Source organism: Pistacia vera, unplaced genomic scaffold (genome assembly GCF_008641045.1).
Source record: "Pistacia vera cultivar Batoury unplaced genomic scaffold, PisVer_v2 Contig406, whole genome shotgun sequence".
In the NCBI taxonomy this organism is placed as follows: Eukaryota; Viridiplantae; Streptophyta; class Magnoliopsida; order Sapindales; family Anacardiaceae; genus Pistacia; species Pistacia vera.
In genome coordinates, this window is record NW_022196231.1 from 1,143,886 (window position 1) to 1,169,881 (window position 25,996).

At 36.3% G+C, this 25,996-nt stretch overlaps 1 protein-coding gene and 3 pseudogenes across 2 annotated transcripts; 3 read left to right on the forward strand and 1 right to left on the reverse strand.

The window, feature by feature from the left end:
- Positions 1-248: 248 nt before the first annotated feature.
- Positions 249-6,121, reverse strand: LOC116142221 (protein STICHEL-like 2). Of its 2 annotated transcripts, none has more exons than XM_031427657.1 (8): positions 5,992-6,121; positions 3,675-5,375; positions 3,370-3,589; positions 2,546-2,731; positions 2,164-2,385; positions 1,335-2,067; positions 942-999; positions 249-515 (listed from the first exon to the last, which is right to left on the reverse strand). In XM_031427657.1, the coding sequence occupies exons 2-8, from the start codon at positions 5,280-5,282 to the stop codon at positions 426-428; spliced, it is 3,117 nt and encodes a 1,038-aa protein (XP_031283517.1). In that variant the 5' UTR covers positions 5,283-5,375; positions 5,992-6,121; the 3' UTR covers positions 249-425. The 2 variants fall into 2 exon arrangements, with proteins under 2 accessions (XP_031283517.1, XP_031283516.1); XM_031427656.1 differs by having other exon boundaries at positions 5,988-6,121.
- Positions 6,122-15,439: 9,318 nt separating this feature from the next.
- LOC116142287 lies at positions 15,440-16,865 on the forward strand (annotated as a pseudogene).
- A 2,509-nt stretch (positions 16,866-19,374) lies between these two features.
- LOC116142288 lies at positions 19,375-20,703 on the forward strand (annotated as a pseudogene).
- Positions 20,704-23,685: 2,982 nt separating this feature from the next.
- Positions 23,686-25,483, forward strand: LOC116142289 (annotated as a pseudogene).
- The last annotated feature ends 513 nt before the right edge of the window (positions 25,484-25,996 follow it).

Here is a 25,996-nt window from a genome sequence, read left to right on the forward strand (position 1 = left end):
CAGTATATTTTAAGCTCTTCTGCAGCCACCAAAAACGTTTGCCATCTGCCCCTCATCATAAAACTACTGCTTACTTAGCGGTGGTACAGGGTAGAATGCGCCCCACTAAGTTTGATCTTTTTTGTTGGTGTGCCAGTTGCCAAGCCTGCAATCGTCAACACACTCACACCATCACTATCTAACATCCTAGTTTATTTCAACTAGGTGTTCGNACATGTTAAAAATAAAGAGGCTAACAGAAACTGGCTCTTCATCGGAAGCTTATTCTATAAAATCAAATGAAGTGCTATACATATTATTACAATAACATTATGCCCTGTGATGATCTCCATGTTCTGCAATAAATACTTACAAAAAATTTGCAAAAATTCAGTATATTTTAAGCTCTTCTGCAGCCACCATAAACGTTTGCCATCTGCCCCTCATCATAAAACTACTGCTTGCTTAGCGGTGGTACAGGGTAGAATGCGCCCCACTAAGTTTGATCTTTTTTGTTGGTGTGCCAGTTGCCAAGCCTGCAATCGTCAACACACTCACACCATCACTATCTAACATCCTAGTTTATTTCAACTAGGTGTTCGCAAGCACTTTCACCAGTTTCTTATTAACTGGATATGCTTAAAAAAATAGCTTATACAAAGTTTTAGCACAATATAAGAACAATGTATACACGCATCTAAAACACCTCGACTTAATAATCTAAGGCAGATAAATAGATAAACCTGAAATTAAGATAAAATTATCTAAGTCTTAACCAGCTAAGGTTTAAATGAGAGAGACACGGCAGAAGTGAGGTAACATAGTCAGGGCAGCCTCCAGTACTAAAAAAGGGAGATCAAACATCAGCTATGATATACTAATTAATTGCATCCAATCATGTTATTCCTTCTTTTTAAACTAGTATCAGGCCATTGAGCTTTACACTATAATATTAGTGTTACCTTCCTTAGGGGAAATGTGGGGGTTCTCCAACAAAGCACATTGGAGTAATCTTTCAATCTGCCAAAAGACACAACATATTAAATTAGTAGTGAAGTACTTAAAGAAGGCACAAAACAAGAAATTTACTGGTTTGTAGTTAACTGTCAATTTTCAAACATACATCGACACATCAACAGCTCACATGCATGCAATCTAGATAGCAATTAACATGGAATGATGTTAGGTAGATTGCCGGCCAATGCTGGGGGCACCCACAAGGGTAAACTCTGTAGCAACTGCACCTTCACCTTAAGTTTAAACCTTTGCATATGGTTTGCATTGTTTGCATTACTGGGAATAAATTAATCTTTTTGTAGACGAGAACGAAAGAAAATTGCTATGAAACCTCTTACCCATCCTCCTCTCTGAAGCTGTTGGAGCAGTTAGTTGAGTTGCCATAGAAAACACAGGGATCATTGACACAAATATATGTATCAAAAGAATTCTTCTTTGGGACAGACAACGCAAGCTTGTTTTCTTGTGGGTTACTTGTATGAACCATTTGAGTAGCGTCTGAAGCACATAACTTCTTTTTAAGCCTTAAAGTTGTAGGAAAGCAGCTTGGCTGAATTTCTGGCTCTTGAATTGATAAATTCTCGCAGTTGTTTCTGTCTTCCTCTAAAGAGTTGATATTATAACCAGGAGCCTTTAATGCATCATGTTGATTTATTCTGCGGGAAGAGGCTGTACCAGTGCTTAGTACATTTCCTTCGCTATTTCTTAAAGCCCCTATCACTTCTGTTCTGTGATAAGGGTTATTTGACATCTGTGATCCACAATCTGAGTAAAAATTCAAAACATGTCTGTCCTTCGTAATAAGTTTTTCAGAGATGTAATCAGAATATTCAGAATCACTCCCACACTCTGTAGTTGATTGAGACTTCTGCTGAATTCTGCGTGAACAACTAAACAAACTGAAAGAGGACTTCCTTGTCTTGCTACGGTTTGACATGGGAGCACAAAGTAGCCGTATTTCAACGTTACAACCCAATATCGTCTGAAGTGAGCTTGCAATCAATTTCCAGGACTTCTCGGCCCTAGATACATAGTCAGGATGATGGAATTGCAATTCAATAATTGCCACACCTGAGATAGTATTATTCAGTCATCACTAGCAGTACAGACAAAAATCCACACTATACCTTCTAAAGGTATAATTAATAAAGCATCAGAAGCGAGTACCTTGGTTAACATGAAGAGACAACATCTTCCCCTGTTTCCTTAGAAAACTCTTGAGCGATTTGGATTGGCATAATTCTGTAGCTCTCTTCCATATCGATTCCAATTTTCCTTTAAAATCCTCCCGTGTTCCAAATTTGTTTGATTTATTGTCATCACAAGAACAATGGACAACCAGATGCTTCAAGCTCTCGCCAGGGGATAATGTGCTATGAGAATCACCATCTACATCCAAACAAGAACAGATTTCAGCATGAAAATTTTACCTCATTAGAATATTTGAACCTTATCAACACAATAAAAGGGGATAGAGAGCAATAGAAAGACTTCTTATAGGAACTAAAGAGAGATATCCAATTATTAGCAGTGATTGTGAGTTTATGACCTTTTTCATGTGCATTTCTCTGACTTGGCTTGGAATCACTTAGATCTAAGGATGAAGACTCCACACAGCTTAACTGCAATAGAGCTACAGTGAGCCATGTGGTTTGATGTTTTGACATCCTCAACTGTTTCTCTGTTTCAGAAAGAATTTTCAGGGCATGACTCAATTTCTGCTTATCCGCTTCAGCTATGGGACATAAAATTGCAATAAACGGTCAGATAATGGTGAAAACAACAGTGAAATATGTGGTGGAGTAAACGCAGTACAGTCACCATAGGCACTGAATTGAAGATAGTCATATATATGCATATTAAACTATCAAAATTCATATCACACTAGTTAAATAGATCAATCTTAATGCAACCAAGAAAACAACATTAAATTACATAAATATAGTACATCATATATGATCAAACAATGAGAAGCTCAAGAATCCTTCTAGGGAAAGAAATTTAGTTGAACTTCCATGTTGGTAAGAAACAGCAAACCTCTACCAATAAAAAAGTCAGCAGCACGTATAAATGCCATGACTTGAAACACAAAAAATATTCATCCGAGTATTGACAATCAGTTGGTAACTAGTTTGGTCAAGTCACATGCAGCAATTTAGAGTTCATCTAAATGTTGACTTTTTAAGTCAGCAAGCTATTAGCTGAAGGTCAACATTCTCAAAAACTCTTAACATTAATCATATTTTGTGGAATTTTTTTTACATTGACACGGATACAGCAACTGACTAGTTAAATACAAGTGACTAATAGTTTGAAGAAATAATGACCAAATTAATTAAGTACTTATTAATTTATATGCACAGAAGTACTTACAATTGTGCCTTCTGAAAAACATTTTCCTAGCTTCAGAACTACATTCCTGACATTTACCAGCAAGAACATCCATGATGAGATTTGCAAGTTGTGAAATAAGTTGCATTGGATCAATTTTTGATCTCATCAGTTCCCTGGCCCTTATTACTGTATTCGAAGTGTCAGAAGATAAAGCCAAATCTAGCAAATCAAGCAATTCATCATCAGAAACGATTCCAATCTGCACACAAAAACATTTTTTCAATATCTTGAACGGGAAAAAAATGGGCTAAAGTATATGCAACAAACAATTATCCAATACTCACAAGCTCGTAGGCCAAGGACATTGTAATTTTTTTACCAAGCAAACTGAGCTGATCAAGCATCATCTCTGCATCCCTTAGTGAACCATTTGATTTAGTAGCAATGAAGTCTAAAGCAACCTGATCAAAGTTGAGAGCCTCTTCACCACAGATTTTCCTCAATCTGCTAGCAATATCAGGATCTTTTATCTTAGAAAAATGATATTTTTGGGACCGAGATACTGCACTTCGAGGCAGCTTATCCAGGTCGGAAGTGATCATTACAAAGACAACATGTTGTGAAATGTTATCCAAGCTATTTAAAACAGTTACCCACGTCTCCCCATGCAGCAACTGGCACTCGTCAACAATGAATATCTTAAACCGTGATGAAAGGGGTGGGATGAATGCATTCTTCATAAGGGATCTGACCTTGTCCGTTCGATTGATTCTCACAGAATCCACTTCCTTGACATCCCTGCTCCTACCAGAAAAGAACAAAATACACTCTCGGCACATACCACATGGCTTGTGCTCCTCAAGTGACAGGCAATTTAAAGCAGCAGCAAAGATCCTTGAGGCAGAGGTCTTGCCTGTACCACGAGGACCATGGAAGAGATAAAAGGATGTTACCATTCCTCTAGAGATGGCACCCAATAAAGACCTCACAACCACGTTTTGTCCAACCAATTCGTCAAAAGATTTTGGCCTGAATTTCTGACTCAAACTCCTAGGAGTTTCTGAGCATGTAGCAATTTCATTATTGATGTTGTGATGCCCACGTCCATAAAGAGTTGTGTCACTTACCTCCCCAGATAACAAGGGATGGTCTTCTACATCAGAAGGATTTGATTCTCTGGACCGTGGAGTTCTGGACCAGCAGTAGCTTAGTCCACATCCACGATAACTGCTGTCAACAACATCAACCTCTTCATCTGTAAATAATGACATGCTACGATTTGACAGGGCATCACTTCCTGAAGGGCATGGAGTACTTACAAGACTACCAAGATTACCGTCTGGTTCACATAATTTAGTTTGATTTTTGATTCGGGATTTCCGTTTAGACACAGATTGGTCTACTTTTTCCTTTGATAATGATCCTAGAATTGGTCCCTTATATGAACCTACATCCTCCATAGAATTACTAGGAGGCACAATGCAAGCCAAGTTCAATTCTTCATCCCTATGATCACTACAATATCTTTCATCAAGAAATCCATCTCCATAAACCTCTTTTTGATTTGATGAATAATTATCTAATCCTTCAACCTGTTTCATTCTACCAGGATTACCAGTGTTTCCTTCCCGACCCAAATTCTGACATGCCAAAGAATTAGGCAAGCCTCGATGCATTTCCAAATCATCATCTTGATCCTTTCTCAGTGCATTAAAACCTAAAGATTTTGATCCCAAGAGACCATTATGTTGAGAAACACCTTCTTTACAACCATTTTCAAACCGCAGAGAAATCCCATTGCTTGAATTTGTTTCCCAATTCACATTGTCAAGCATTGCAGAAAATTTGCTCAACGAATTAGTTGATGGATCCCTCAGGGACCTCACTCTCCTGAGTGCTATAAGTGTTCTAGAGATAGGGATATCGACTGAATGTCGCCGCCCTTCCGTCATTTTCAAAAAATCAAACAGATAATCCAAAATACAGCTCTTTCTCTCCTACAAACTCAATCTTCAGGACCCACTAGAACGGCCATCATTTTTCACCTGAAAAGAAATCCAATGAATCATCGGCCCAACAAACCAATAAAATTAAAAATTGAATAAACATCAATGGAAAACATTGAACGACAACTCCTATCCAAATAAAAAGCAAAACTAAAACCAGAACACTGTTTCAGTCAAAAGAATCCGAAAGAATTCTCTCAGTCAATCTAAGACAAAGGCCGCCACTTACATTTCACAAAACGAAAAAAAAGGAAAAAAAAGCATATAATCTCCTCACTATCACCGGATGCAATCTTCATAACTAGATACAGTAAAAGAACATCTAAATTAAAATGTAGCACCTATCACGACAGAATAAGAAAGAGCACCTAGAAAAGCGCAATTAAAAAACCGAAAAGAAAAAAAAAAAAAAAAAGAATCTGCAAAAGAAAGCATGTGTTCCTACCTTTCGAAGGAAAAGCAAAAGAGAGTCGTGTACACGACCAACACCAAGAACCTTAAGCTATTTTAATAATATCTCCATACACAGGGCTCAAAAGAAAAAACGTAGCAAGAAAACAACTGTTACATTCTAAAGAGAATCCAAGAATTCAAAATTTAAGATAAACAAAACAAAACAATGTAAAAACGACAAAAGTTGAAAATTCAAACCTACAAATAAAAATATAAAACTTCGAAGTTAACGAAGGTTGAATAAGAAGCGTAAAGGGCTGGTTGCAACAGAACCCTAGCACTAAAATCTCGGTGTTCTTGGTGGATGAGCTTTGGTTAGTTCTAAAGATACATATACATAAACATTGATGATGGGAGAGGAGATTAAAGATAGAGAAGAGGTAGTTGTCAGTGGCAAAGAAGTAAATGTGATTAATGAATGAGGGTGATAATGAAGGGTGTGACATTGTTTTCATTTGCTTTGTTGAGAAAGAGAGAGGAGAAAAAAAAATTATTTTGCAGAAAAATTCTTGTTTCTTTCTTCTGTGTGCAGAGTGTTGCAGTGAAGCATTGGTCTCGGCCAGTGAGCCTCTCACAGGGGTGTTTCTGTCATTCCGGCTTCGGCAGTTTCAGTTAGTTTTTATGCCTTGTGGCATAAAGCTGTAACTACGGTCGGTTCTATCAGCATTGCCACTTTCACTGGAGGCGCGTATATTACGTTCCTTAATTAGAGATTTTTTTTTTTTTTTTTAAAATAACAGTTAATGACATTATTTCCTTTGAATATTCAAAATTTATATTATTAAAGTTAATAAATATTGTCAAATTGTTATCTTACTATTTATTTTAACATATAAAATAAGTAAAAATTATAATTTATTCGCAATTCCTACCCAAGTACCTAGACCTCGGTTTCAGTTCTGATTCCTGACTTCAACAATGTAGGAACCATAACCGAACTCTAGAATTCTCAATTCCAATTTTTCAAAACCAAAATCATCCCGTAATGGGATCGATTCCAATTCCTATCTAGAACCAATGAGTGGGTGCCCGCCAGTTCAAGTTCTACCCTTTACTCATATTCACCCCTATTCATAACAATTAATCTATAAACGAGAGAAGAAAAAAATTCATAAATAACACAAATTTTACTAGATAGTTATATGTAGGGGTGGGCAAAAAAATAGGGTAGAATTAGGACCAGCGGATACTCAGGGTTTCGGTTCTCATTCCGATTATAAAAAATCGGAACCGATACTCTGCAGTTCTAGTTTCGGTTCCTGCAGTTAACCGAAATTGATACCCGAGTAGAAGCTGAGACTAAAATGTACTTTTTGTAAACTTTTGGGGTGTATCTTAATTTTCTTAGGTACTTGAAACCGGAATCGAAACTTGTGTTTTGGTTCTAGGCTTTTAGGAATTGGAACTGGCTGGTTCCGATTCTGGTTCCAAATCCCAGGAACCAGTCGGTTTTGGTTCCAATTCCATGGGATTTGGGTAGGTAACCGGACCCGCCTACCCCTAGTTATATGAATGATATGGTATTTGTTGATGCTTGATTTTGACACCAACAACTCGTACGTGCAAAGTGCTAATAGAGTCTTAGAAATTACACGCGATGGATCCATGAGATTTGAATATGGTGCTAAGATTATATATGTTACAAAAAACATAAATAATAGACTGACAAGAGAGGTTTTTATAGTAGTTCGGATGCTTAAAGTAAATCCTACATCCACTATTATTGTATTATTCTCTAGCTATTTCTATGATATTACCGGTAAGACATACAAAGATGGAACAAAGCTTTGTTTATAGAGAGAAATAATGAAACTCAAATCTATGTCTAACTCTCATATGCCCAGCCCCCATTTTCGGAAAGAGAAGTGTCAATTTATATACCTTTGAGATCAATGTAATAAGTGTTTTGCAAGTTGCCTTGACACATGGAAGGCTCTCGTCCGTTCATCTCTTGAAATGAGATAGGGTTAGTATGAATATCTTTGAGGAGGTATGGGCTTGGTAGTTAGTACAAAAGAGGCATTTATTGAGCTAACATCATAGTGACTTTTTAAGCATAGAAGTATTTAAAAAAAAAAATCATTATTTTGAATGGTTGTTTTCTAGATTTATTATTATGGTTGTGATATAAAATATGTAGTGAGAAAATTTTATTTAGGTAAGAGAATTAATTAGGAAGATGGAAATTTGAAGTGCGAAGCAGGAGAAAGGGCGTGAGGAATATGGGAGTGTAAGTATTATAGACACGAGTAATGCTAGATTTACAAAGACACATATAAAAATAATTTTCACCCTTAATTTTTATGATTTTTCTCTCTCTTTTCGTTTTTTATTTATTTATTTATTTTTATTTTTTTTTAATGATGTCACTTTGTAACCTTTTTTATATGTTTCTTTATATAGAACTTTGTAAACCTTTTTTATATGCTTTTTTTATATAAATCTTTATAACGCTAGCATTTTTTTATAGCGATATAATCCATAAATTAGCTGAGCTACTAAAAGGGTATCTGGTACAGTGGTACCTGATAGTATTAATGGGTGCACTATTAGTATTTACTATTTAGTAATACACCTTGCGATACACTGTTATAGTTAATCTTTACTACGTACGCGTCCCTACTCCCTTCTCCTCACAGTCACAGTACACCTAAATTCTTAGCCAGCGTTGGTGCAGACTTCACCTAATCATTCTATGCCGCGTACCTATTGCAGCCCCTCATAATAACATGGATGTTGACTCGATTCAAGAGCCAAAACTAATAGTAACGACACTCAACTACCTTACATTTCACCTTCAATAGTGATTTTTTTTTTTTTCCAATTATAATAAATATAATTTAAGAGGCAGAGTAGGTTAATTATTGAAATCTGTAGGAAGTCTGTGACACGCCGCTGCCTAAGAAAGCCCTACTAAATTCAACTGCGTGAACCGGGATTCATGCATTTCCTCTGCGCCTTCACGTGATTGATCCAACGGACGTTCAATTGTTCTTTTAAATGTACATTAAAGAGAGTGAAATCAGTAGCTCCTAGTCTCTTACGAGTCAACAAGAAGCTACTTTGGCCTTTGCATCTTTCACCTAGACATCCAAGTACGTAAAAAGCCGCGGACCGCGGTCAAACTAATAAATATTTCTGTTTTGAACCTGGACCGTCGGATCAATCTTTTCGATGATACATTCCTATGATGGATCAGACCATAAGACATGCCTGTGATAACAATATAATAATGGAAAGTTATTTAATAGAGTAAACAAATTAAAGTTCTTCAACTACTTTTCTACAGAGCATTTAAAACTATACGCAACATATAATGAAAGAACGTCCATTCTTATATTGGAACAGATATTTCACCGCTTTTTGTGGACTTAGAAGAAGAATGTGATATGGCATTAATATGATGAATGGAGGAGAACTAGTTGGGACGGGTGGGTAATGTTAATCGTTTTCTTCATTAACTAGGAATACAGTTCACATGATGTAACTACATTTTTCATTTATGGTGGACCTTCACCATCACCATCAACCATAAAATATTGAACCGAAAGGAAGGAATCATCTTAACTCAACCGTGGCAAGATTGAGTGCAGCAGAGTACTAGATACCAATCGAGTATACGAAATTTATAATTGTTTGTTACGTACTATTCTGTCGTCTACTGCTTGGTACGTAGCAATTGTTATAAGGATAAGGTCATAAGGATAAGGATATTAATTTACAGGTGCTTCTTTTTTTTCAAACTTCAAAGTTGACCTTGATTTTCCCTCCAAAAACCATACAGATACAGTAAGAAATCTACAGTCAACTGACCTGACAAATTCTCGTAAAGCAACCAGCTTTTATTAAAGAAATATCCAACACAGATATTCTTAAATAATGTGTTTAATAAGGGCCTAAATGACAGAGAACTTGGGCCTTGGCCTAATCCATAATGGGTACTTCAATGGGCCCAACTAGTAAACTATCTTGACCCAATTAAAAAAGGAGCCGAACCCGTCTATCCCTAGTTATATGAATGATATGGTAATTAACCAAAAAAAAAAAAAATCATTATTTTGAACGGTTGTTTTGTAGATTTTTTATTATTATTATTGGTATGGTTGTGACATAAAATAGGTAGCGAGAAAATTTTATTTAGGTAAGAGAATTAATTAGGAAGATCGAAATTTGAAGTGTGAAGCAGGAGAAAGGGCGTGAGGAATATGGGAGTGTAAGTATTACATTTAGTCCATAAATTAGCTGAGCTACTAGAAGGGTATCTGGTAGAGTGGTACCTGATAGTATTAATGGGTGCACTATTAGTATTTAGTAGTACACTTTTCTATACACTAAATGTGTAATGCTTGTATATACTATGCAAGCATTAACGTAACATTAATGTGATATTAAATTATATTGATTTTAATACTATATGACATGTTTGTGATATGTCATCTCTCTTTGTATAAATTTACATGAGACACCATATAAGTATCAAATGACAAAAACTTAAATAATATTAATTTGATATTAAATTATGTCAACCTCAATAGTCAATACTATATAACATATTTATGGTGTGTGATAAAAGTTTATACAAATTGGTTTGTACAAATATCGTTATAAATCTTCACTACGTATCCGCGTCCCTTCTTATCACAGTCACTGTACACCTACATTCTTAGCCAGCGTTGATGCAGACTTCACCTAATCATTCTATGCCGCGTACCTATTGCAGCCCCTCATAATAGCATGGATGTTGACTCCGTTCAAGAACCAAAACTAACGGTAACGAAACTCAACTACCTCACATTTCACCTTCACCTTCAATAGTGAATTTTTTTTTTTTTTGAAAATTATAATAAATATAATTTAAGAGGCAGAGTAGGTTAATTATTGAAATCTCTAGGAAGTCTGTGACACGCCGCTGCCTAAGAAAGCCCTACTAAATTCAACTGCGGGATTCATGCATTTCCTCTGCGCATTCACGTGATTGATCCAATGGACGTTCAATTGTTCTCTTAAAGGGACATTAAAGAGAGTGAAATCAGTAGCTCCTAGTCTCTTACGAGTCAACCAGAAGCTACTTTGGCCTTTGCATCTTTCACCTAGACATCCAAGTACGTAAAAAGCCGCGGACCGCGGTCAAACTAATAAATATTTCTGTTTTGAACCTGGACCGTCGGATCAATCTTTTCGATGATACATTCCTATGATGGATCAGACCATAAGACATGCCTGTGATAACAATATAATAATGGAAAGTTATTTAATAGAGTAAACAAATTAAAGTTCTTCAACTACTTTTCTACAGAGCATTTAAAACTATACGCAACATATAATGAAAGAACGTCCATTCTTATATTGGAACAGATATTTCACCGCTTTTTGTGGACTTAGAAGAAGAATGTGATATGGCATTAATATGATGAATGGAGGAGAACTAGTTGGGACGGGTGGGTAATGTTAATCGTTTTCTTCATTAACTAGGAATACAGTTCACATGATGTAACTACATTTTTCATTTATGGTGGACCTTCACCATCACCATCAACCATAAAATATTGAACCGAAAGGAAGGAATCATCTTAACTCAACCGTGGCAAGATTGAGTGCAGCAGAGTACTAGATACCAATCGAGTATACGAAATTTATAATTGTTTGTTACGTACTATTCTGTCGTCTACTGCTTGGTACGTAGCAATTGTTATAAGGATAAGGTCATAAGGATAAGGATATTAATTTACAGGTGCTTCTTTTTTTTCAAACTTCAAAGTTGACCTTGATTTTCCCTCCAAAAACCATACAGATACAGTAAGAAATCTACAGTCAACTGACCTGACAAATTCTCGTAAAGCAACCAGCTTTTATTAAAGAAATATCCAACACAGATATTCTTAAATAATGTGTTTAATAAGGGCCTAAATGACAGAGAACTTGGGCCTTGGCCTAATCCATAATGGGTACTTCAATGGGCCCAACTAGTAAACTATCTTGACCCAATTAAAAAAAAAAAAAAATGAAATGTTAATATATATCTTCAGTCTGAAGGCAAAGTTTACATTAGATGATCATTGTTGGAAGCGAAGAGAATCGTAATGGTTAATCAAAAGGATTGCATGTAATAATTGTTGATGTGTGAATTATGTTAAAGCATGCTTCAGCATAATTGTTAAGTTTATATAAAAAAATCATTATGATATCTGCTAGCTCATACTCTATGCAGTTAAATTTAGAAGAGAAAAGAAAAGGTAAGTTTGTAACATGATTAGATGTTTTAACTTCTTTCATACCACTACACCACATGCACCCCATTTTCTTCTCCATCTCATCTTTTTGTCTCATCCATCCACCAATATACAATTTTTTTTTTTTTTAAAATCAGATGGATTAATTAACTTAAGTACGCATGCTGTACAAATCCATTATATCATCCCCCCGTTACTTTCCATTTTTGAATCCATTTTCACTTTGGTCCACCACATGCCGCTTTGCCTTTTCAAAACATAACAATGTCCTATGCCTCCAATCTTCTTCTTCTTCTTCGGCCGCCACCACGCCTAGAAATTACCAAAACCTATTACATTTTGTGAATATATATACAGGGTTAGAATGGATGCTAAGCCTTGTATTCTTGCTTGGACAAGTTGTATTGTGATAAAATTTATGATTCGCCTCAAATGCCAAATCCGATTATCAAATATGATAAATAACTATTGCTCACATCCAATATGCTGGGATAACTCCCATCCAATCTGACAAAACTTGTTTAATTTTAAATAATTCTTCACATTCTATATTCAATCTAACTTGTCACGGACCTTTTTGTTTTTTTTTATATTCGGATTGATTCTGTCAATTTACACATACTTTAACTAATTTTTTGAAACCTATAATTATCAATTGGTTGAACTTCAATAATTACTCTGATTAACACCCTGATAAATATTCGAATTCAAAACCTTTTAAATAATATACCTAAAAGACTTTATTGAATGTTATAATTCCAATCTAATAATTTCCTTGTTTATGTCTTTTAATTATAAAATTAATGTATTGTAGTTTCCCTTATTGCAAATTAAATGCCGGTTTCATTCATCTGCCCAGAAATTGCACCGAAATTTGAATATCAGATTACAAACTGAACATTTGACTATCAATTACAACTGAAAATTTGACTAAACCAGTGGAAAATATTATGAAAAAATAAATCAAAATTTGACTTATAGCCCACTAATTATGCATCAAATTATGAAATCAAATCAAAACTTAACAGCCCATTAAATATTATATACGAAAAAAAATTGATGTGATGTCAACGAGATAATGCATGTGCAAAGGAGAAAAAGTATGGCCTAGAAGGAGAGTGCCACATGGCAGGACCAATGGGGTACCACTGTTAGTGGATGAGGGAGGTTCCCGAGTAGTTTTCAGAAGCCGGCCACCATCGAAATAAACCGCTTCACCCACGTGTATCTGTTTCTTTATTTAATCCCTAGTCCCTACGATGAACTAACTGCCTTAACAAAGACCTGCACGTGGCGCTTTTCTCTTTCACTCCAACCATTTCCATTCCAATACAACGCTCCGCTTTCCTCCTTAAATCCATAATTACGGCCTGCTACTCTCATACCAACGACAACAGAATCTATCGTGCGAATCAAAATCCCCATGTGACTAAGTACCTTTCAAGTTTCAACTAAGAAGATGCTCAGCTCAGGTAATCAACGGATCCTACGCCCTCTATCTTGTGCTATGTTCCATGACTAACACACAGTTCCGTATCGGGTCGGATCCACTCCGATTGAGATCGCATTATATCGTGTTATAAGTTTGACAACATATTATATAACAAACATTATTATGATATTATATTTGGGTTTCTATTGAATATGTCTTTGTGAAAGCTCATCAATAATTTTTCACATATTTCAAGACAAATTGTCCCTTTATATTATCAAAAATAATTTTGAAGAAAAACCAATATCAACATAACCCTTATCTAAGTTTTATAAATTAATAAACTATATCTAATATGAACTAATATACCTCAAATGTTTTTATTATAATGTTCTTTATATTAATTAGGTAAATTTAAAAACAAAATAAAATTATTAAAGATACGTGGCAAATGATTGGACCATTTAAGCGGGTGCCGGGTATCTCTCCGATCCATTAGGCATAGAATCCAGCTGGAGTATTATGTATTGCCATAAACAAGTAGAACTAGAAGTGTAACAGGTAGGGATTAGGCCATGTCAGCAATTTAAGAGGAAGTTTTTGATAATGTGAAATTTCGGCGAAGTTTGCGGCTAAGAAATTTTTGATAAGAAGAGCACATACAATAACAAAACAAAGCTAAGAAAATATTTGGGCCTACATTGTTTGATTTAGTGGGCAAAGCATGTGCGTCTGTCACACAAAATTTCTTCTCTATTTTTTCTTTTTTAATCACGAATCTTTCGCGGTTTGAATTGTCGGTCTAAATTATTTGGTTCAGTTTGCATATTAAACTAATCTTTCGAGACTTTAAAACTATCGTCAGGTAAGTCTCAATGACTATTCCTACTAATGTTTGAAGAGATTCAAACTTAAAACCTCATAAAATCTTCTTTGCTCTTTTATCAAGACTAATGGATTACTCATCTTTATTTTAATTTCCATTAATAATACTAAAAAAAAAAAAAAAAAAAGAGAAAATTCATCCTTGATAGTAACAGTGAATCTGTGCGTGGCGTGTAGCAAATGCTGCATGATCATTTGCTACAAATGTTCCATGTTATCATTCCATTTTGGTGTATATTATAATAGCTTACGAATTAAAAAATGGGTTTTATCAATTTGCAAACATTTTTTTTTTAAAAACTAATCAGAAATACAACACAAAAAATGATAAATTTATTAAAGAATGTTCATTTTTTGTGTTTATAAAACTTGTGTCCTTTCTGATTAGATTAAATTGAAAAACCCCATATAGAAAAAAACAAATTAAGTGTTTTAATCGTGGCTTAATTAGAATGGAGGCAACCATTAAAGCTGCTGCATCATCACGATGGTTTCACAGAAGGCATATTGTTCGTGTTTATCATTATAATAGCTTAACAGCTCCATTTAAATTTTACAAAGAAGCAAAATCAATATAGGCGTTTTCGATTTGGTATGCATGGCATGACATGATCTAAAGAATTCCTGGCGTGGATCAGAAGATTAACATAATTAATTACAAACACTAATCATTAATTTATTAGAACTTAATTACTGTAATTTGATGTTTAATTCGTTTTTCGGTTCTTTTGAGGTAAAAAGGTACGTATGTTGGAGGTTCTAACTAATTCCATCAGACAGCTAAGTCTGCCTTAGAAAAAGAGCAAGGAGGAGGATGATGGCGGTATTTTTTCATGTAGTAAAATTTTGACTTCAAATGCTTGGGCTTAACGACCAAAACTACCTAACTGGTGGAATCCGTTAAACCTGAAATCACGAAGCACAGAGGACCCACATGTTTAGTTTAATCACGCCCTTTACTCCGGCTTTACATCTTTATATATACCCCTCCTAATTTCTTCCTCCCACACTCACCACTCTCATCGTCTTTCCTCATTACTCTTTACTCTTTACTCTCACTAAGTACTGTCTATGAAGAAGAGGGAAATTGAAAATGTCTATCCCTTCTGTTTCTCTCTGTTCTCTTCCTCTTCTGTCTCCTTCTTCCTGTCCCCAGTCTCCTCATTTCCTCCTCCCCTGTTCAGACCCGGATCCGTTGTACAAGAAGTACACAGGTATATTTATATTGTAACACCATGGCTCCACCACTACTAATTCTTAACAACCCCATTTCCATTTATGGTATTTATATTATATAAATTTTCTAATAATGTGTTTCATTTTTTGGGGTATACAGAAACTCAACGCGTCCAGGAGGAACTTGGGTTTTTGTCTTGTGGAACTGGAAATCCTATGACGATTGCTGGAGGGGCGACCCCAACTGGAGAAGAACCGGCAAGACTAGCTGATTGCGCATTGGTTTCGCAAGAATGCGTTGGTGGAAGAGGCGGTAAAATTTATGTAGTCACTGATCCTAGCGACAGACCCAGTCAACCCGAGCCAGGGACCCTGAGGCATGCTGTTATTCAAGATGACCGTTGTGGATCATTTTTGCTCGCGATATGACCATTCAATTGAAGGAAGAACTGATTATGACTCTTTCAAGACAATTGACGGTCGAGGTGCCAGTGTTCATATAGCCGGTGGTCCATGCATTACTATACAGTTCGTTACTAATATTATAATTCTGGTTTACATATTCATGACTGTAAACAAGGAGGAAATGCCATGGTGAGGGACTCCCCCAAAGCACTACGGATGGAGAACAGTGTCAGACGGTGATGGAGTGTCCATATTCGGTGGAACCCACATCTGGGTGATCATTGTTCTCTATCAATTGTCAGATGGACTCGTTGATGCCATTCACGGGTCAGTGCCATCACCATTTCGAACAATTACAGACCCACCATGATAAGGTCATGTTGCTGGCCACAGTGATTTCCTACACTCAGACAAGAACATGCAGTCACTATAGCCTTTTACCACTTTGGAGAAGGCCTTGTCCAAAGAATGCCAAGTAATTATCATCATCATCATTTAACAGAAAGAGAAAAAAGTGTATAATTATAGTCTCTAGATATTGTGATCTCTCCCCACTAATATATTGTCTGTTTTCGAATTTTCAGATGTAGACATGATTTTCCATGTGGTAACATAACTATACTCATTGGGAATGTATGCCATTGGGGAAGTGCTGGACCAACCATTAATATGTCAGGAAACAGATTTGTTGCACCTGATGACAGATTCAGTAAGAAGTATGGACCTAAATTCCATCACTCAACCCCCTGTTCTAACCATTCTCAATTGTTCAATTTAACACATTTTGCTTATAATTTCATGCAGGTTACAAAGTATGAAGATGCACCACAAAGTGAATGGAAGAATGGAACTGGAGATCCGAGGTGTGACCTGATGGTAAATGGTGCTTTTTTACGCCATCAGGTGCAGGCGCTGCGCCTGTCCAGCTACGCTAAGCTTCGAGCTTAGGCGCAAAGCATCTTCGCTTGTCGGTTCCATACTGGCTGGTCTGTGGCGCTTAATGCGGAGGGGATCACGTTGCTAGATTTCTGGCCGCGCGCCACATTTGAACAACATTAATTTCTTGGAGTGCATTTGATGTGTTGTTGGACTACTATATTAGTGTAGGCTTAGAAAAGGGTAGAAGACAAACGAGGAAATTGAAGAAAAAGCATATCCAATAGTATTTACTTGGCTTTTTCTTCCCTCCATTTTTTTTTGAGATTGTTCTGTTTACTTTTGTTTTCTACCCTTTGTCTTTTTTTGATTTTTTCTCTTTTTTTTTTTCAACTCTGATGATTACAACCTCGACCTGTAACTCTTAGAAACCATCTGATGATTCTTTAAGAATCTTGATGGGCTGAGAGAAAACAAGTGCAGAAGTGTTGATTATACTAAATTATCTTATTTATATCGAAGCTCTCTGTTTGTGTCTTTTCTTCTGTCAAAAATACACGCATGAATGACATAACACAGTCTTGGCATAAGCCATAAATGCAGTAAAATATTAGAAACCAAAAGACAACAAAAGCAAATGGGAAATTGCAAGTGAAGACATAAGAAAAGGATCAACTAAATTTGAATTAATTTAATTGATTAGAAACTTGAATTTTACAGATGGGGTTCTCCTGTTGGCTACCGAGAAATTAGCTTCGATGAATCATCATCGATTGGCTCAATGTTGAATACTTTTAAAATATGGATTCCCATACAGCAATGTCCATCCACCCACATACTCCACGCAATACTCTTTTCCTAGAGAACATAAATGCCTTCACATTCTGCAGACTACGTTTGACCAAAAATTACAGAAACCGTTGCTCTTTCACCAATGCATAAAAATTGAAGCGATTTTATTAGGTCAGGGTATTGCGGGATGGGTCCACAAGAGATTTTGCAGATATTAGAAAAAGAGTAGTTAGTGTGGAAGAAAAGGAGAACGCACATGGAACTGCTTTTGATAAGAGTGGTTTTCTATGGACCAAAACTGAAATTGGTTTACAACTACATCTTTGACAAAAGTTCTAACAATTTTCAACATTATTTATCATATTGCAGGCGGTCGCACATGCAGGTTCCGAAGTGGGCTATAATGGAGCTGTTGCCTCTTGTGGGTTGGGTTTACGTGGCAGGTTGTTGTTGATCGGATCGTTGTTTGACACGACGTCTTCTCCAACTAGTTGGCCAGATGTTGACATGGTTTAGGGTTGTCTCTTGAACCAGCTATCTCCCTTTAATGGTTGGTCAGCTATGCCTATCATTTTTTTCCGAAATTATGGTACTGGGATATCCCACATGACTAGTTAACAAAGTGACAAGTGTGAAGAGTTTTGAGACGGATCAAATTTGCTTCACGGGGGACGAATCTCTGGAGAAGATAATATACTAGTTATGGTATTAGGATAAACATTTACAAATCCCATCCATTCATATGATTATGTTGATCACTCTTGGAAACTACGGATGTGGCAGACAATGGAAAGTGACCTAAATATAGGAATGCCACAGCGGACATATCTATATTACTGAAGCCTGACCACATAACTAAGTCCAAATTCATCATTTATGGTTCAAATCAACAATTCTAAGTCTGCTTGCCTTGAGTAGAGGCAAGGGGACTCTTGACTCTTGACTGGGAATTCTTATAGCACCTGAAGCTGCTGCATCATCACGATGATTTCACAGAAGGCAATATTGTTCGTGTTTATCATTATAATAGTCTAAAGCTCCATTTAAATTTAAAGAAGCAAAATCAATATAGGCGTTTTCGATTTGGTATGCAGGAGCATGACATGAATCAAAGAATTCCTGGCGTGGATCAGAAGATTAACATAATTAATTACAACACTAATCATTAATTATTTAGAAACTAATTACTGTAATTTTGATGTTATATTTCGTTTTTCGTTTCTTTTGAGGTAAAAAGGTCGTATGTTGGAGTTTCTAACTAATATCCATCAGACAGCTAAGTTTGCCTTAAAAAAAAAGAGCAGAGGAGGATGATGATGATGCGGTATTTTTTCATTGTAAAAATTTGACTTCAACTTCTTGCTTAACGACCAAAACTACCTAACTGGTGGAATCCCTAAAACCTGAAATCACGAAGCACAGAGACCACATGTTTAGTTTTACACGCCCTTTACCCCGCCTTTAACATCTTATATATACCCCTCTAATTTCTTCCCACACTCACACCACTCTCTCGTCTTCCTCATTACTCTTTACTCTTTACTCTCACTAAGTACTGTCTAGTGAAGAAGAGGGAAATTGAAAATGTCATCCCTTCTGTTTCTCTCTGTTTCTTCCTCTTCTGTCTCCTCTTCCTGTCCCCAGCTCCATTTCTCCTCCCCTGTTCAAGACCCGGAATCCGTGTACAAGAAGTACACAGGTTATATTATATTGTACACCATGGCTCCACCACTACTAATTCTTTAACAACCCCATTTCCATTATGGTAGTTTATATTAATTTTCTAATAATGTGTTTCTTTTTTGGGGGTATACAGGAACCTCAAGCGTCCAGGAGGAACTTGGGTTATTTGTCTTGTGGAACTGGAAATCCTATTGACGATTGCTGGAGGTGCGACCCCCTGGGAGAAGAACCGCGAGACTAGCTGTTGCGCAATTGTGTTTCGGCAAAATGCCGTTGTGGAGAGACGGTAAAATTTATGTAGTCACTGATCCTAGCGACCAGACCCAGTCAACCCGAAGCCAGGGACCCTGAGGCATGCTGTTATTCAAGATGAACCGTTGTGGATCATTTTTGCTCGCGATATGACCATTCAATTGAGAAAGAACTGATATGAACTCTTTCAAGACAATTGACGGTCGAGGTGCCAGTGTTCATATAGCCGGTGGTCCATGCATTACTATAACGTTCGTTACTAATATATAATTCATGGTTTACATATCATGACTGTAAACAAGGAGGAAATGCCATGGTGAGGGACTCCCCCAAAGCACTACGATGGAGAACAGTGTCGAACGGTGATGGAGTTTCCATATTCGGTGGAACCCACATCTGGGTTGATCATGTTCTCTCAAATGGTCAAGATGGACTCGTTGATGCCATTCACGGGTCAAGTGCCATCACCATTTCGAACATTACATACCCACCATGTAAGGTATGTTGCTGGGCCACAGTGATTTCCTACACTCAAGACAAGAACTAGCAAGTCACTATAGCCTTAACCACTTTGGAGAAGTGTTGTCCAAAGAATGCCAAGGTAATTTTCATCTCATCACAATTTAACAAAAGAAGAAAAAAGTGTATAATTATAGTCTCTAGATATATGATCTCTCCCCCCTATATATTTGTCTGTTTTCGAATTTTCAAGATGTAGACATGATATTTCCATGTGGTAACAACATGACTATACTCATTGGGAAATGTATGCCATTGGAGGAGTGCAGGACTGAACCAACCATTAAAGTCAAGGAAACAGATTTGTTGCACCTGATGACGATTCAGTAAAGAGTATGGCCTATTTCCATCACTCAACCCCTGTTCTAACCATTCTCTAATGTTGTTCAAGATTTAACACATTTTGCTTATAATTTCATGCAGTTTACAAAGTATGAAGATGCACCACAAAGTGAATGGAAGAATTGAACGGAGATCCGAGGGTGACCTGATGGTAAATGGTGCTTTTTTACGCCATCAGGTGCAGGCGCCTCGTCCAGCTACGCTAAAGCTTCAGCTTAGGCGCAAAGCCTCTTCGCTTGTCGGTTCCATAACTGGCGCTTCTGTGTCGCTTAATTGCAGAGGGGATCGCGTTGCTATGATTCTGGCCGCCCGCCACATTTGAACAACATTAATTTCTTGGAGTCATTTGATGTGTTTTGGACTACTATATTAGGTACTTAGAAAAGGAGTAGAAGACAAACGAGGAAATTGAGAAAAAGCATATCCAATAGTATTTACTTGGCTTTTTCTTCCTCTATTATGCTAAGCCTTGTATTCTTGCTTGTACAAGTTGTATTGTGATAAAATTTATGATTCGACTCAAATGGCCAAATCCGATTATCAAATATGATAAATAACTAGTTGATCTCATCCAATATGCTGGGATAAGTCCCATCACATCTGACAAAACTTGTTTAATTTTAAATAATTCTTCACATTCTATATTCATATCTAACTTGTCACGGACCTTTTTGTTTTTTTATAATTCGGATTGATTCTGTCAATTTACACATACTTTAACTAATTTTTTGAAACCTTATAATTATCAATTGGTTAAGAACTTCAATAATTACTCTGATTAACACCTGATAAAATATTCGAATTCAAAACCTTTTAAATAATATACCTAAAAGACTTTATTGAATGTTATAATTCCAATCTAATAATTTCCTTTGTTTATGTCTTTTAATTATAAAATTAATGTAATTGTAGTTTCCCTTATTGCAAATTAAATGCCGGTTTCATTCATCTGCTACCAGAAAATTGCACCAAAAATTTGACTATCAGATTACAACTGAACATTTGACTATCAGATTACAACTGAAAATTTGACTAAACCATGTGGTAAAATATTATGAAAAAATAAAATCAAAATTTGACTTATAACCCACGAATCATGCATCAAATTATGAAAATCAAATCAAAACTTAACAGCCCAATTAAATATTAATATACGAAAAAAAATTGATGTGATGTAACGAGATAATGCATGTGCAAAGGAGAAAAAGTATTGGCCTAGAAGGAGAGTGCCACATGGCAGGACCAGTGGGGTACCACGTGTTAAGTGGATGAGGGAGGTTCCCAAGTAGTTTTCAGGAAGCCGGCCACCATCGAAATAAAACCCATTCATCCATCGTGTATATGTTTCTTTATTGAATCCCTATTCCCTACTGACACACTAACTGCCTTAACAAAGACCTGCACGTGGCGCTTTTCTTCTTCACCCCACCATTCCAATTCCAATATCAACGCTCCGCTTTCTCCTTTAAATCCATAATTAACGGCTCTGATACTCTCATACCAACGACAACAGAATCTAGTCGTGCGAATCAAAATCCCCATGTGACTAAGTACCTTTCAAGTTTCAACTAAGAAAGATGCTCAGCTCAGGTAATCAACGGATCCTACGCCCTCTATCTTGTGCTATGTTCTATGACTAACAACAGTTCCGTATCGGGTCGGATCCACTCCGATTGAGATCGCATATATCGTGTTATAATGTTTGACATAACATAATTATATAACAAACATTATTATAGGAATATTATATTTGGGTTTCTATTGAAAATATGTCTTTTGTGAAAGCTCATCAAATAATTTTTCACATATTTCAAGACAAAATTGTCCCTTTATATTATCAAAAAATAATTTTGAAGAAAAACCAATATCAACATAAACCCTTATCTATAGTTTTATTATAATTAATAAACTATATCTAATATGAACTAATATACCTCAAATGTTTTTATTATAATATTCTTTATATTAATTAGGTAAATTTAAAACAAAATAAAAATTATTAGAAGATAACGTGGCAAATGATTGGACCATTTAAGCGGGTGCCGGGTATTCATCTCCGATCCATTAGGCATAGAATCCAGCTGGAGTATAATGTATTGCCATAAAACAAGTAGAACTAGAAGTGTAACAGGTAGGGATTAGGCCATGTCAGCAAATTTAAGAGGAAGTTGTTTGATAATGTGAAATTTCGGCGAAGTTTGCGGCTAAGAAATTTTTGATAAGAAGAGCACATACAATAAACAAAACAAAGCTAATAAAATATTTGGGCCTACATTGTTTGATTTAGTGGGCAAAAGCATGTGCGTCTGTCACACAAATTTCTTCTCTATTTTTTTCTTTTTTAATCACCGGAATCTTTCGCGGTTTAGAATTGTCGGTCTAAATTATTTGGTTCAGTTTGCATATTATAACTAATCTTTCGAGACTTTAAAACTATCGATCAGGTAAGTCTCAATGACTATTCCTACTAATGTTTGAAGAGATTCAAACTTAAAAACTCATAAAATCTTCTTTTGCTCTTTTATCAAGACTAATAGAGATTACTCATCTTTATTTTAATTTCCATTAATAATACTAAAAAAAAAAAAAAAAAAAGAGAAAATTCATCCTTGAATAGACAGTGAATCTTGTGCGTGGCGTGTAGCAAATGCTGCATGATCAATTTGCTACAAATGTTCCATGTTTATCATTCCATTTTGGTGTATATTATAATAGCTTACGAATTAAAAAATGGGTTTTATCAATTTGCAAACATTTTTTTTTTAAAAACTAATCAGAAAAATACACACAAAAAATGATAAATTTATTAAAAGAATGTTCTATTTTTTGTGTGTTATAAAACTTGTGTCCTTTCTGATTAGATTAAATTGAAAAAACCCCAATTAAGAAAACAAAAACAAATTAAGTGTTTTAATCGTGGCTTAATTAGAATGGAGCAACCAATTAAAGCTGCTGCATCATCACGATGGTTTCACAGAAGGCAATATTGTTCGTGTTTATCATTATAATAGCTTAACAAGCTCCATTTAAAATTTACAAAGAAGCAAAATCAATATAGGCGTTTTCGATTTGGTATGCATGAGCATGACATGAATCAAAGAATTCCTGGCGTGGATCAGAAGATTAACATAATTAATTACAAACACTAATCATTAATTATCTTAGAAACTTAATTACTGTAATTTTGATGTTATATTCGTTTTTCGTTTCTTTTGAGGTAAAAAGGTCGGTATGTTGGAGGTTCTAACTAATATCCATCAGACAGCTAAGTCTGCCTTAGAAAAAAGAGCAGAGGAGGAGGATGATGGCGGTATTTTTTCATGTAGTAAAAATTTGACTTCAAATGCTTTGCTTAACGACCAAAACTACCTAACTGGTGGAATCCCGTAAAACCTGAAATCACGAAGCACAGAGGACCCACATGTTTAGTTTAATCACGCCCTTTACCCCGGCTTTAACATCTTTATATATACCCCTCTAATTTCTTCCCACACTCACCACTCTCTCTTCTTCCTCATTACTCTTTACTCTTTACTCTCACTAAGTACTGTCTAGTGAAGAAGAGGGAAAATTGAAATGTCTAACCCTTCTGTTTCTCTCTGTTCTTCCCTTCTGTCCTCTTCCTGTCCCAGCTCTCATTTCCTCCTCCCCTGTTCAAGACCCGGAATCCGTTGTACAAGAAGTACACAGGTATATTTATTGTAACACCATGGCTCCACACTACTAATTCTTTAACAACCCCATTTCCATTTATGGTAGTTATTTATATAAATTTTCTAATAATGTGTTTCATTTTTTGGGGTATACAGGAAACTCACGCGGTCCAGGAGGAACTTGGGTTATTTGTCTTGTGGAACTGGAAATCCTATTGACGATTGCTGGAGGGTGCGACCCCAACTGGGAGAAGAACCGGCGAGAGACTAGCGATTGCGCAATTGGTTTCGGCAAGAATGCCGTTGGTGGAAGAGACGGTAAAATTTATGTAGTCACTGATCCTAGCGACCAGACCCGTCAACCCGAAGCCAGGGACCCTGGGATGCTGTTATTCAAGATGACCGTTTGTGGATCATTTTGCTCGCGATATGACCATTCAATTGAAGGAAGAACTGATTATGAACTCTTTCAAGACAATTGACGGTCGAGGTGCCAGTGTTCATATAGCCGGTGGTCCATGCATTACTATACAGTTCGTTACTAATATATAATTCATGGTTTACATATTCATGACTGTAAACAAGGAGGAAATGCCATGGTGAGGGACTCCCCAAAGCCTACGGATGGAGAACAGTGTCAGACGGTGATGGAGTGTCCATATTCGTGTGAACCCACATCGGGTTGATCATTGTTCTCTATCAATTGTCAAAGATGGACTCGTTGATGCCATTCACGGTCAAGTGCCATCACCCATTTCGAACAATTACATGACCCACCATGATAAGGTTCATGTTGCTGGCCACAGTGATTCCTACACTCAAGACAAGAACATGCAAGTCACTATAGCCTTTAAACCACTTTGGAGAAGCCTGTCCAAAGAATGCCAAGGTAATTATCATCATCATAAATTTAACGAAAAGAAGAAAAAAGTGTATATAATTATAGTCTCTAGATATGTGATCTCTCCCCACTATATATTGTCTGTTTTCGAATTTTCAGATGTAGACATGGATATTTCCATGTGGTAACAATGACTCTACTCATTGGAAATGTATTGCCATTGAGGAAGTGCTGGACCAACCATTAATAGTCAAGGAAACAGATTTGTTGCACCTGATGACAGTTCAGTAAAGAAGTATGGACCTAAATTCCATCACTCAACCCCCCTGTTCTAACCATTCTCTAATGTGTTCAAGATAACACATTTTGCTTATAATTTCATGCAGGTTACAAAGTATGAAGATGCACCACAAAGTGAATGGAAGAATTGGAACTGGAGATCCGAGGGTGACCTGATGGTAAATGGTGCCTTTTTTTACGCCATCAGGTTGCAGGCGCCTCGTCCAGCTACGCTAGAGCTTCGAGCTTAGGCGCCAAAGCCATCTTCGCTTGTCGGTTCCATAACTGGCGCTTCTGGTGCGCTAATTGCAGGGGGGATCAGTTGCTAGATGATTCTGGCCGCGCGCACATTTGAACAACATAATTTCTTGGAGTGTATTTGATGTGTTGTTGGACTACTATTAATTAGGTGCTTAGAAAAGTGAGTAGAAGACAAACGAGGAAATTGAAGAAAAAGCATATCCAATAGATTTACTTGGCTTTTTCTTCCTCCATTTTTTTTTTTTTTTCTGTTTACTTTGTGTTCTACCCTTGTCTTTTTTTGATTTTTCTCTTTTTTTTCAACTCTGATGATTACAACCTCGACCTGTAACTCTTAGAAAACGATCTGTGATTTTTAAGAATCTTGATGGGCGAGAGAAAACAAGTTGGACGTGTTGATTATACTAATTATCTTATTTATCGAAGCTCTCTGTTTGTGTCTTTTCTTCTGTCAAAAATACACGCAGAATGACCATAACACAGTCTTGGCATAAGCCATAAATGCAGTAAAATATTAGAAACCAAAAGGCAACAAAAGCAAATGGGAAATGCAAGTGATGAAGACATAGAAAAGGATCAAC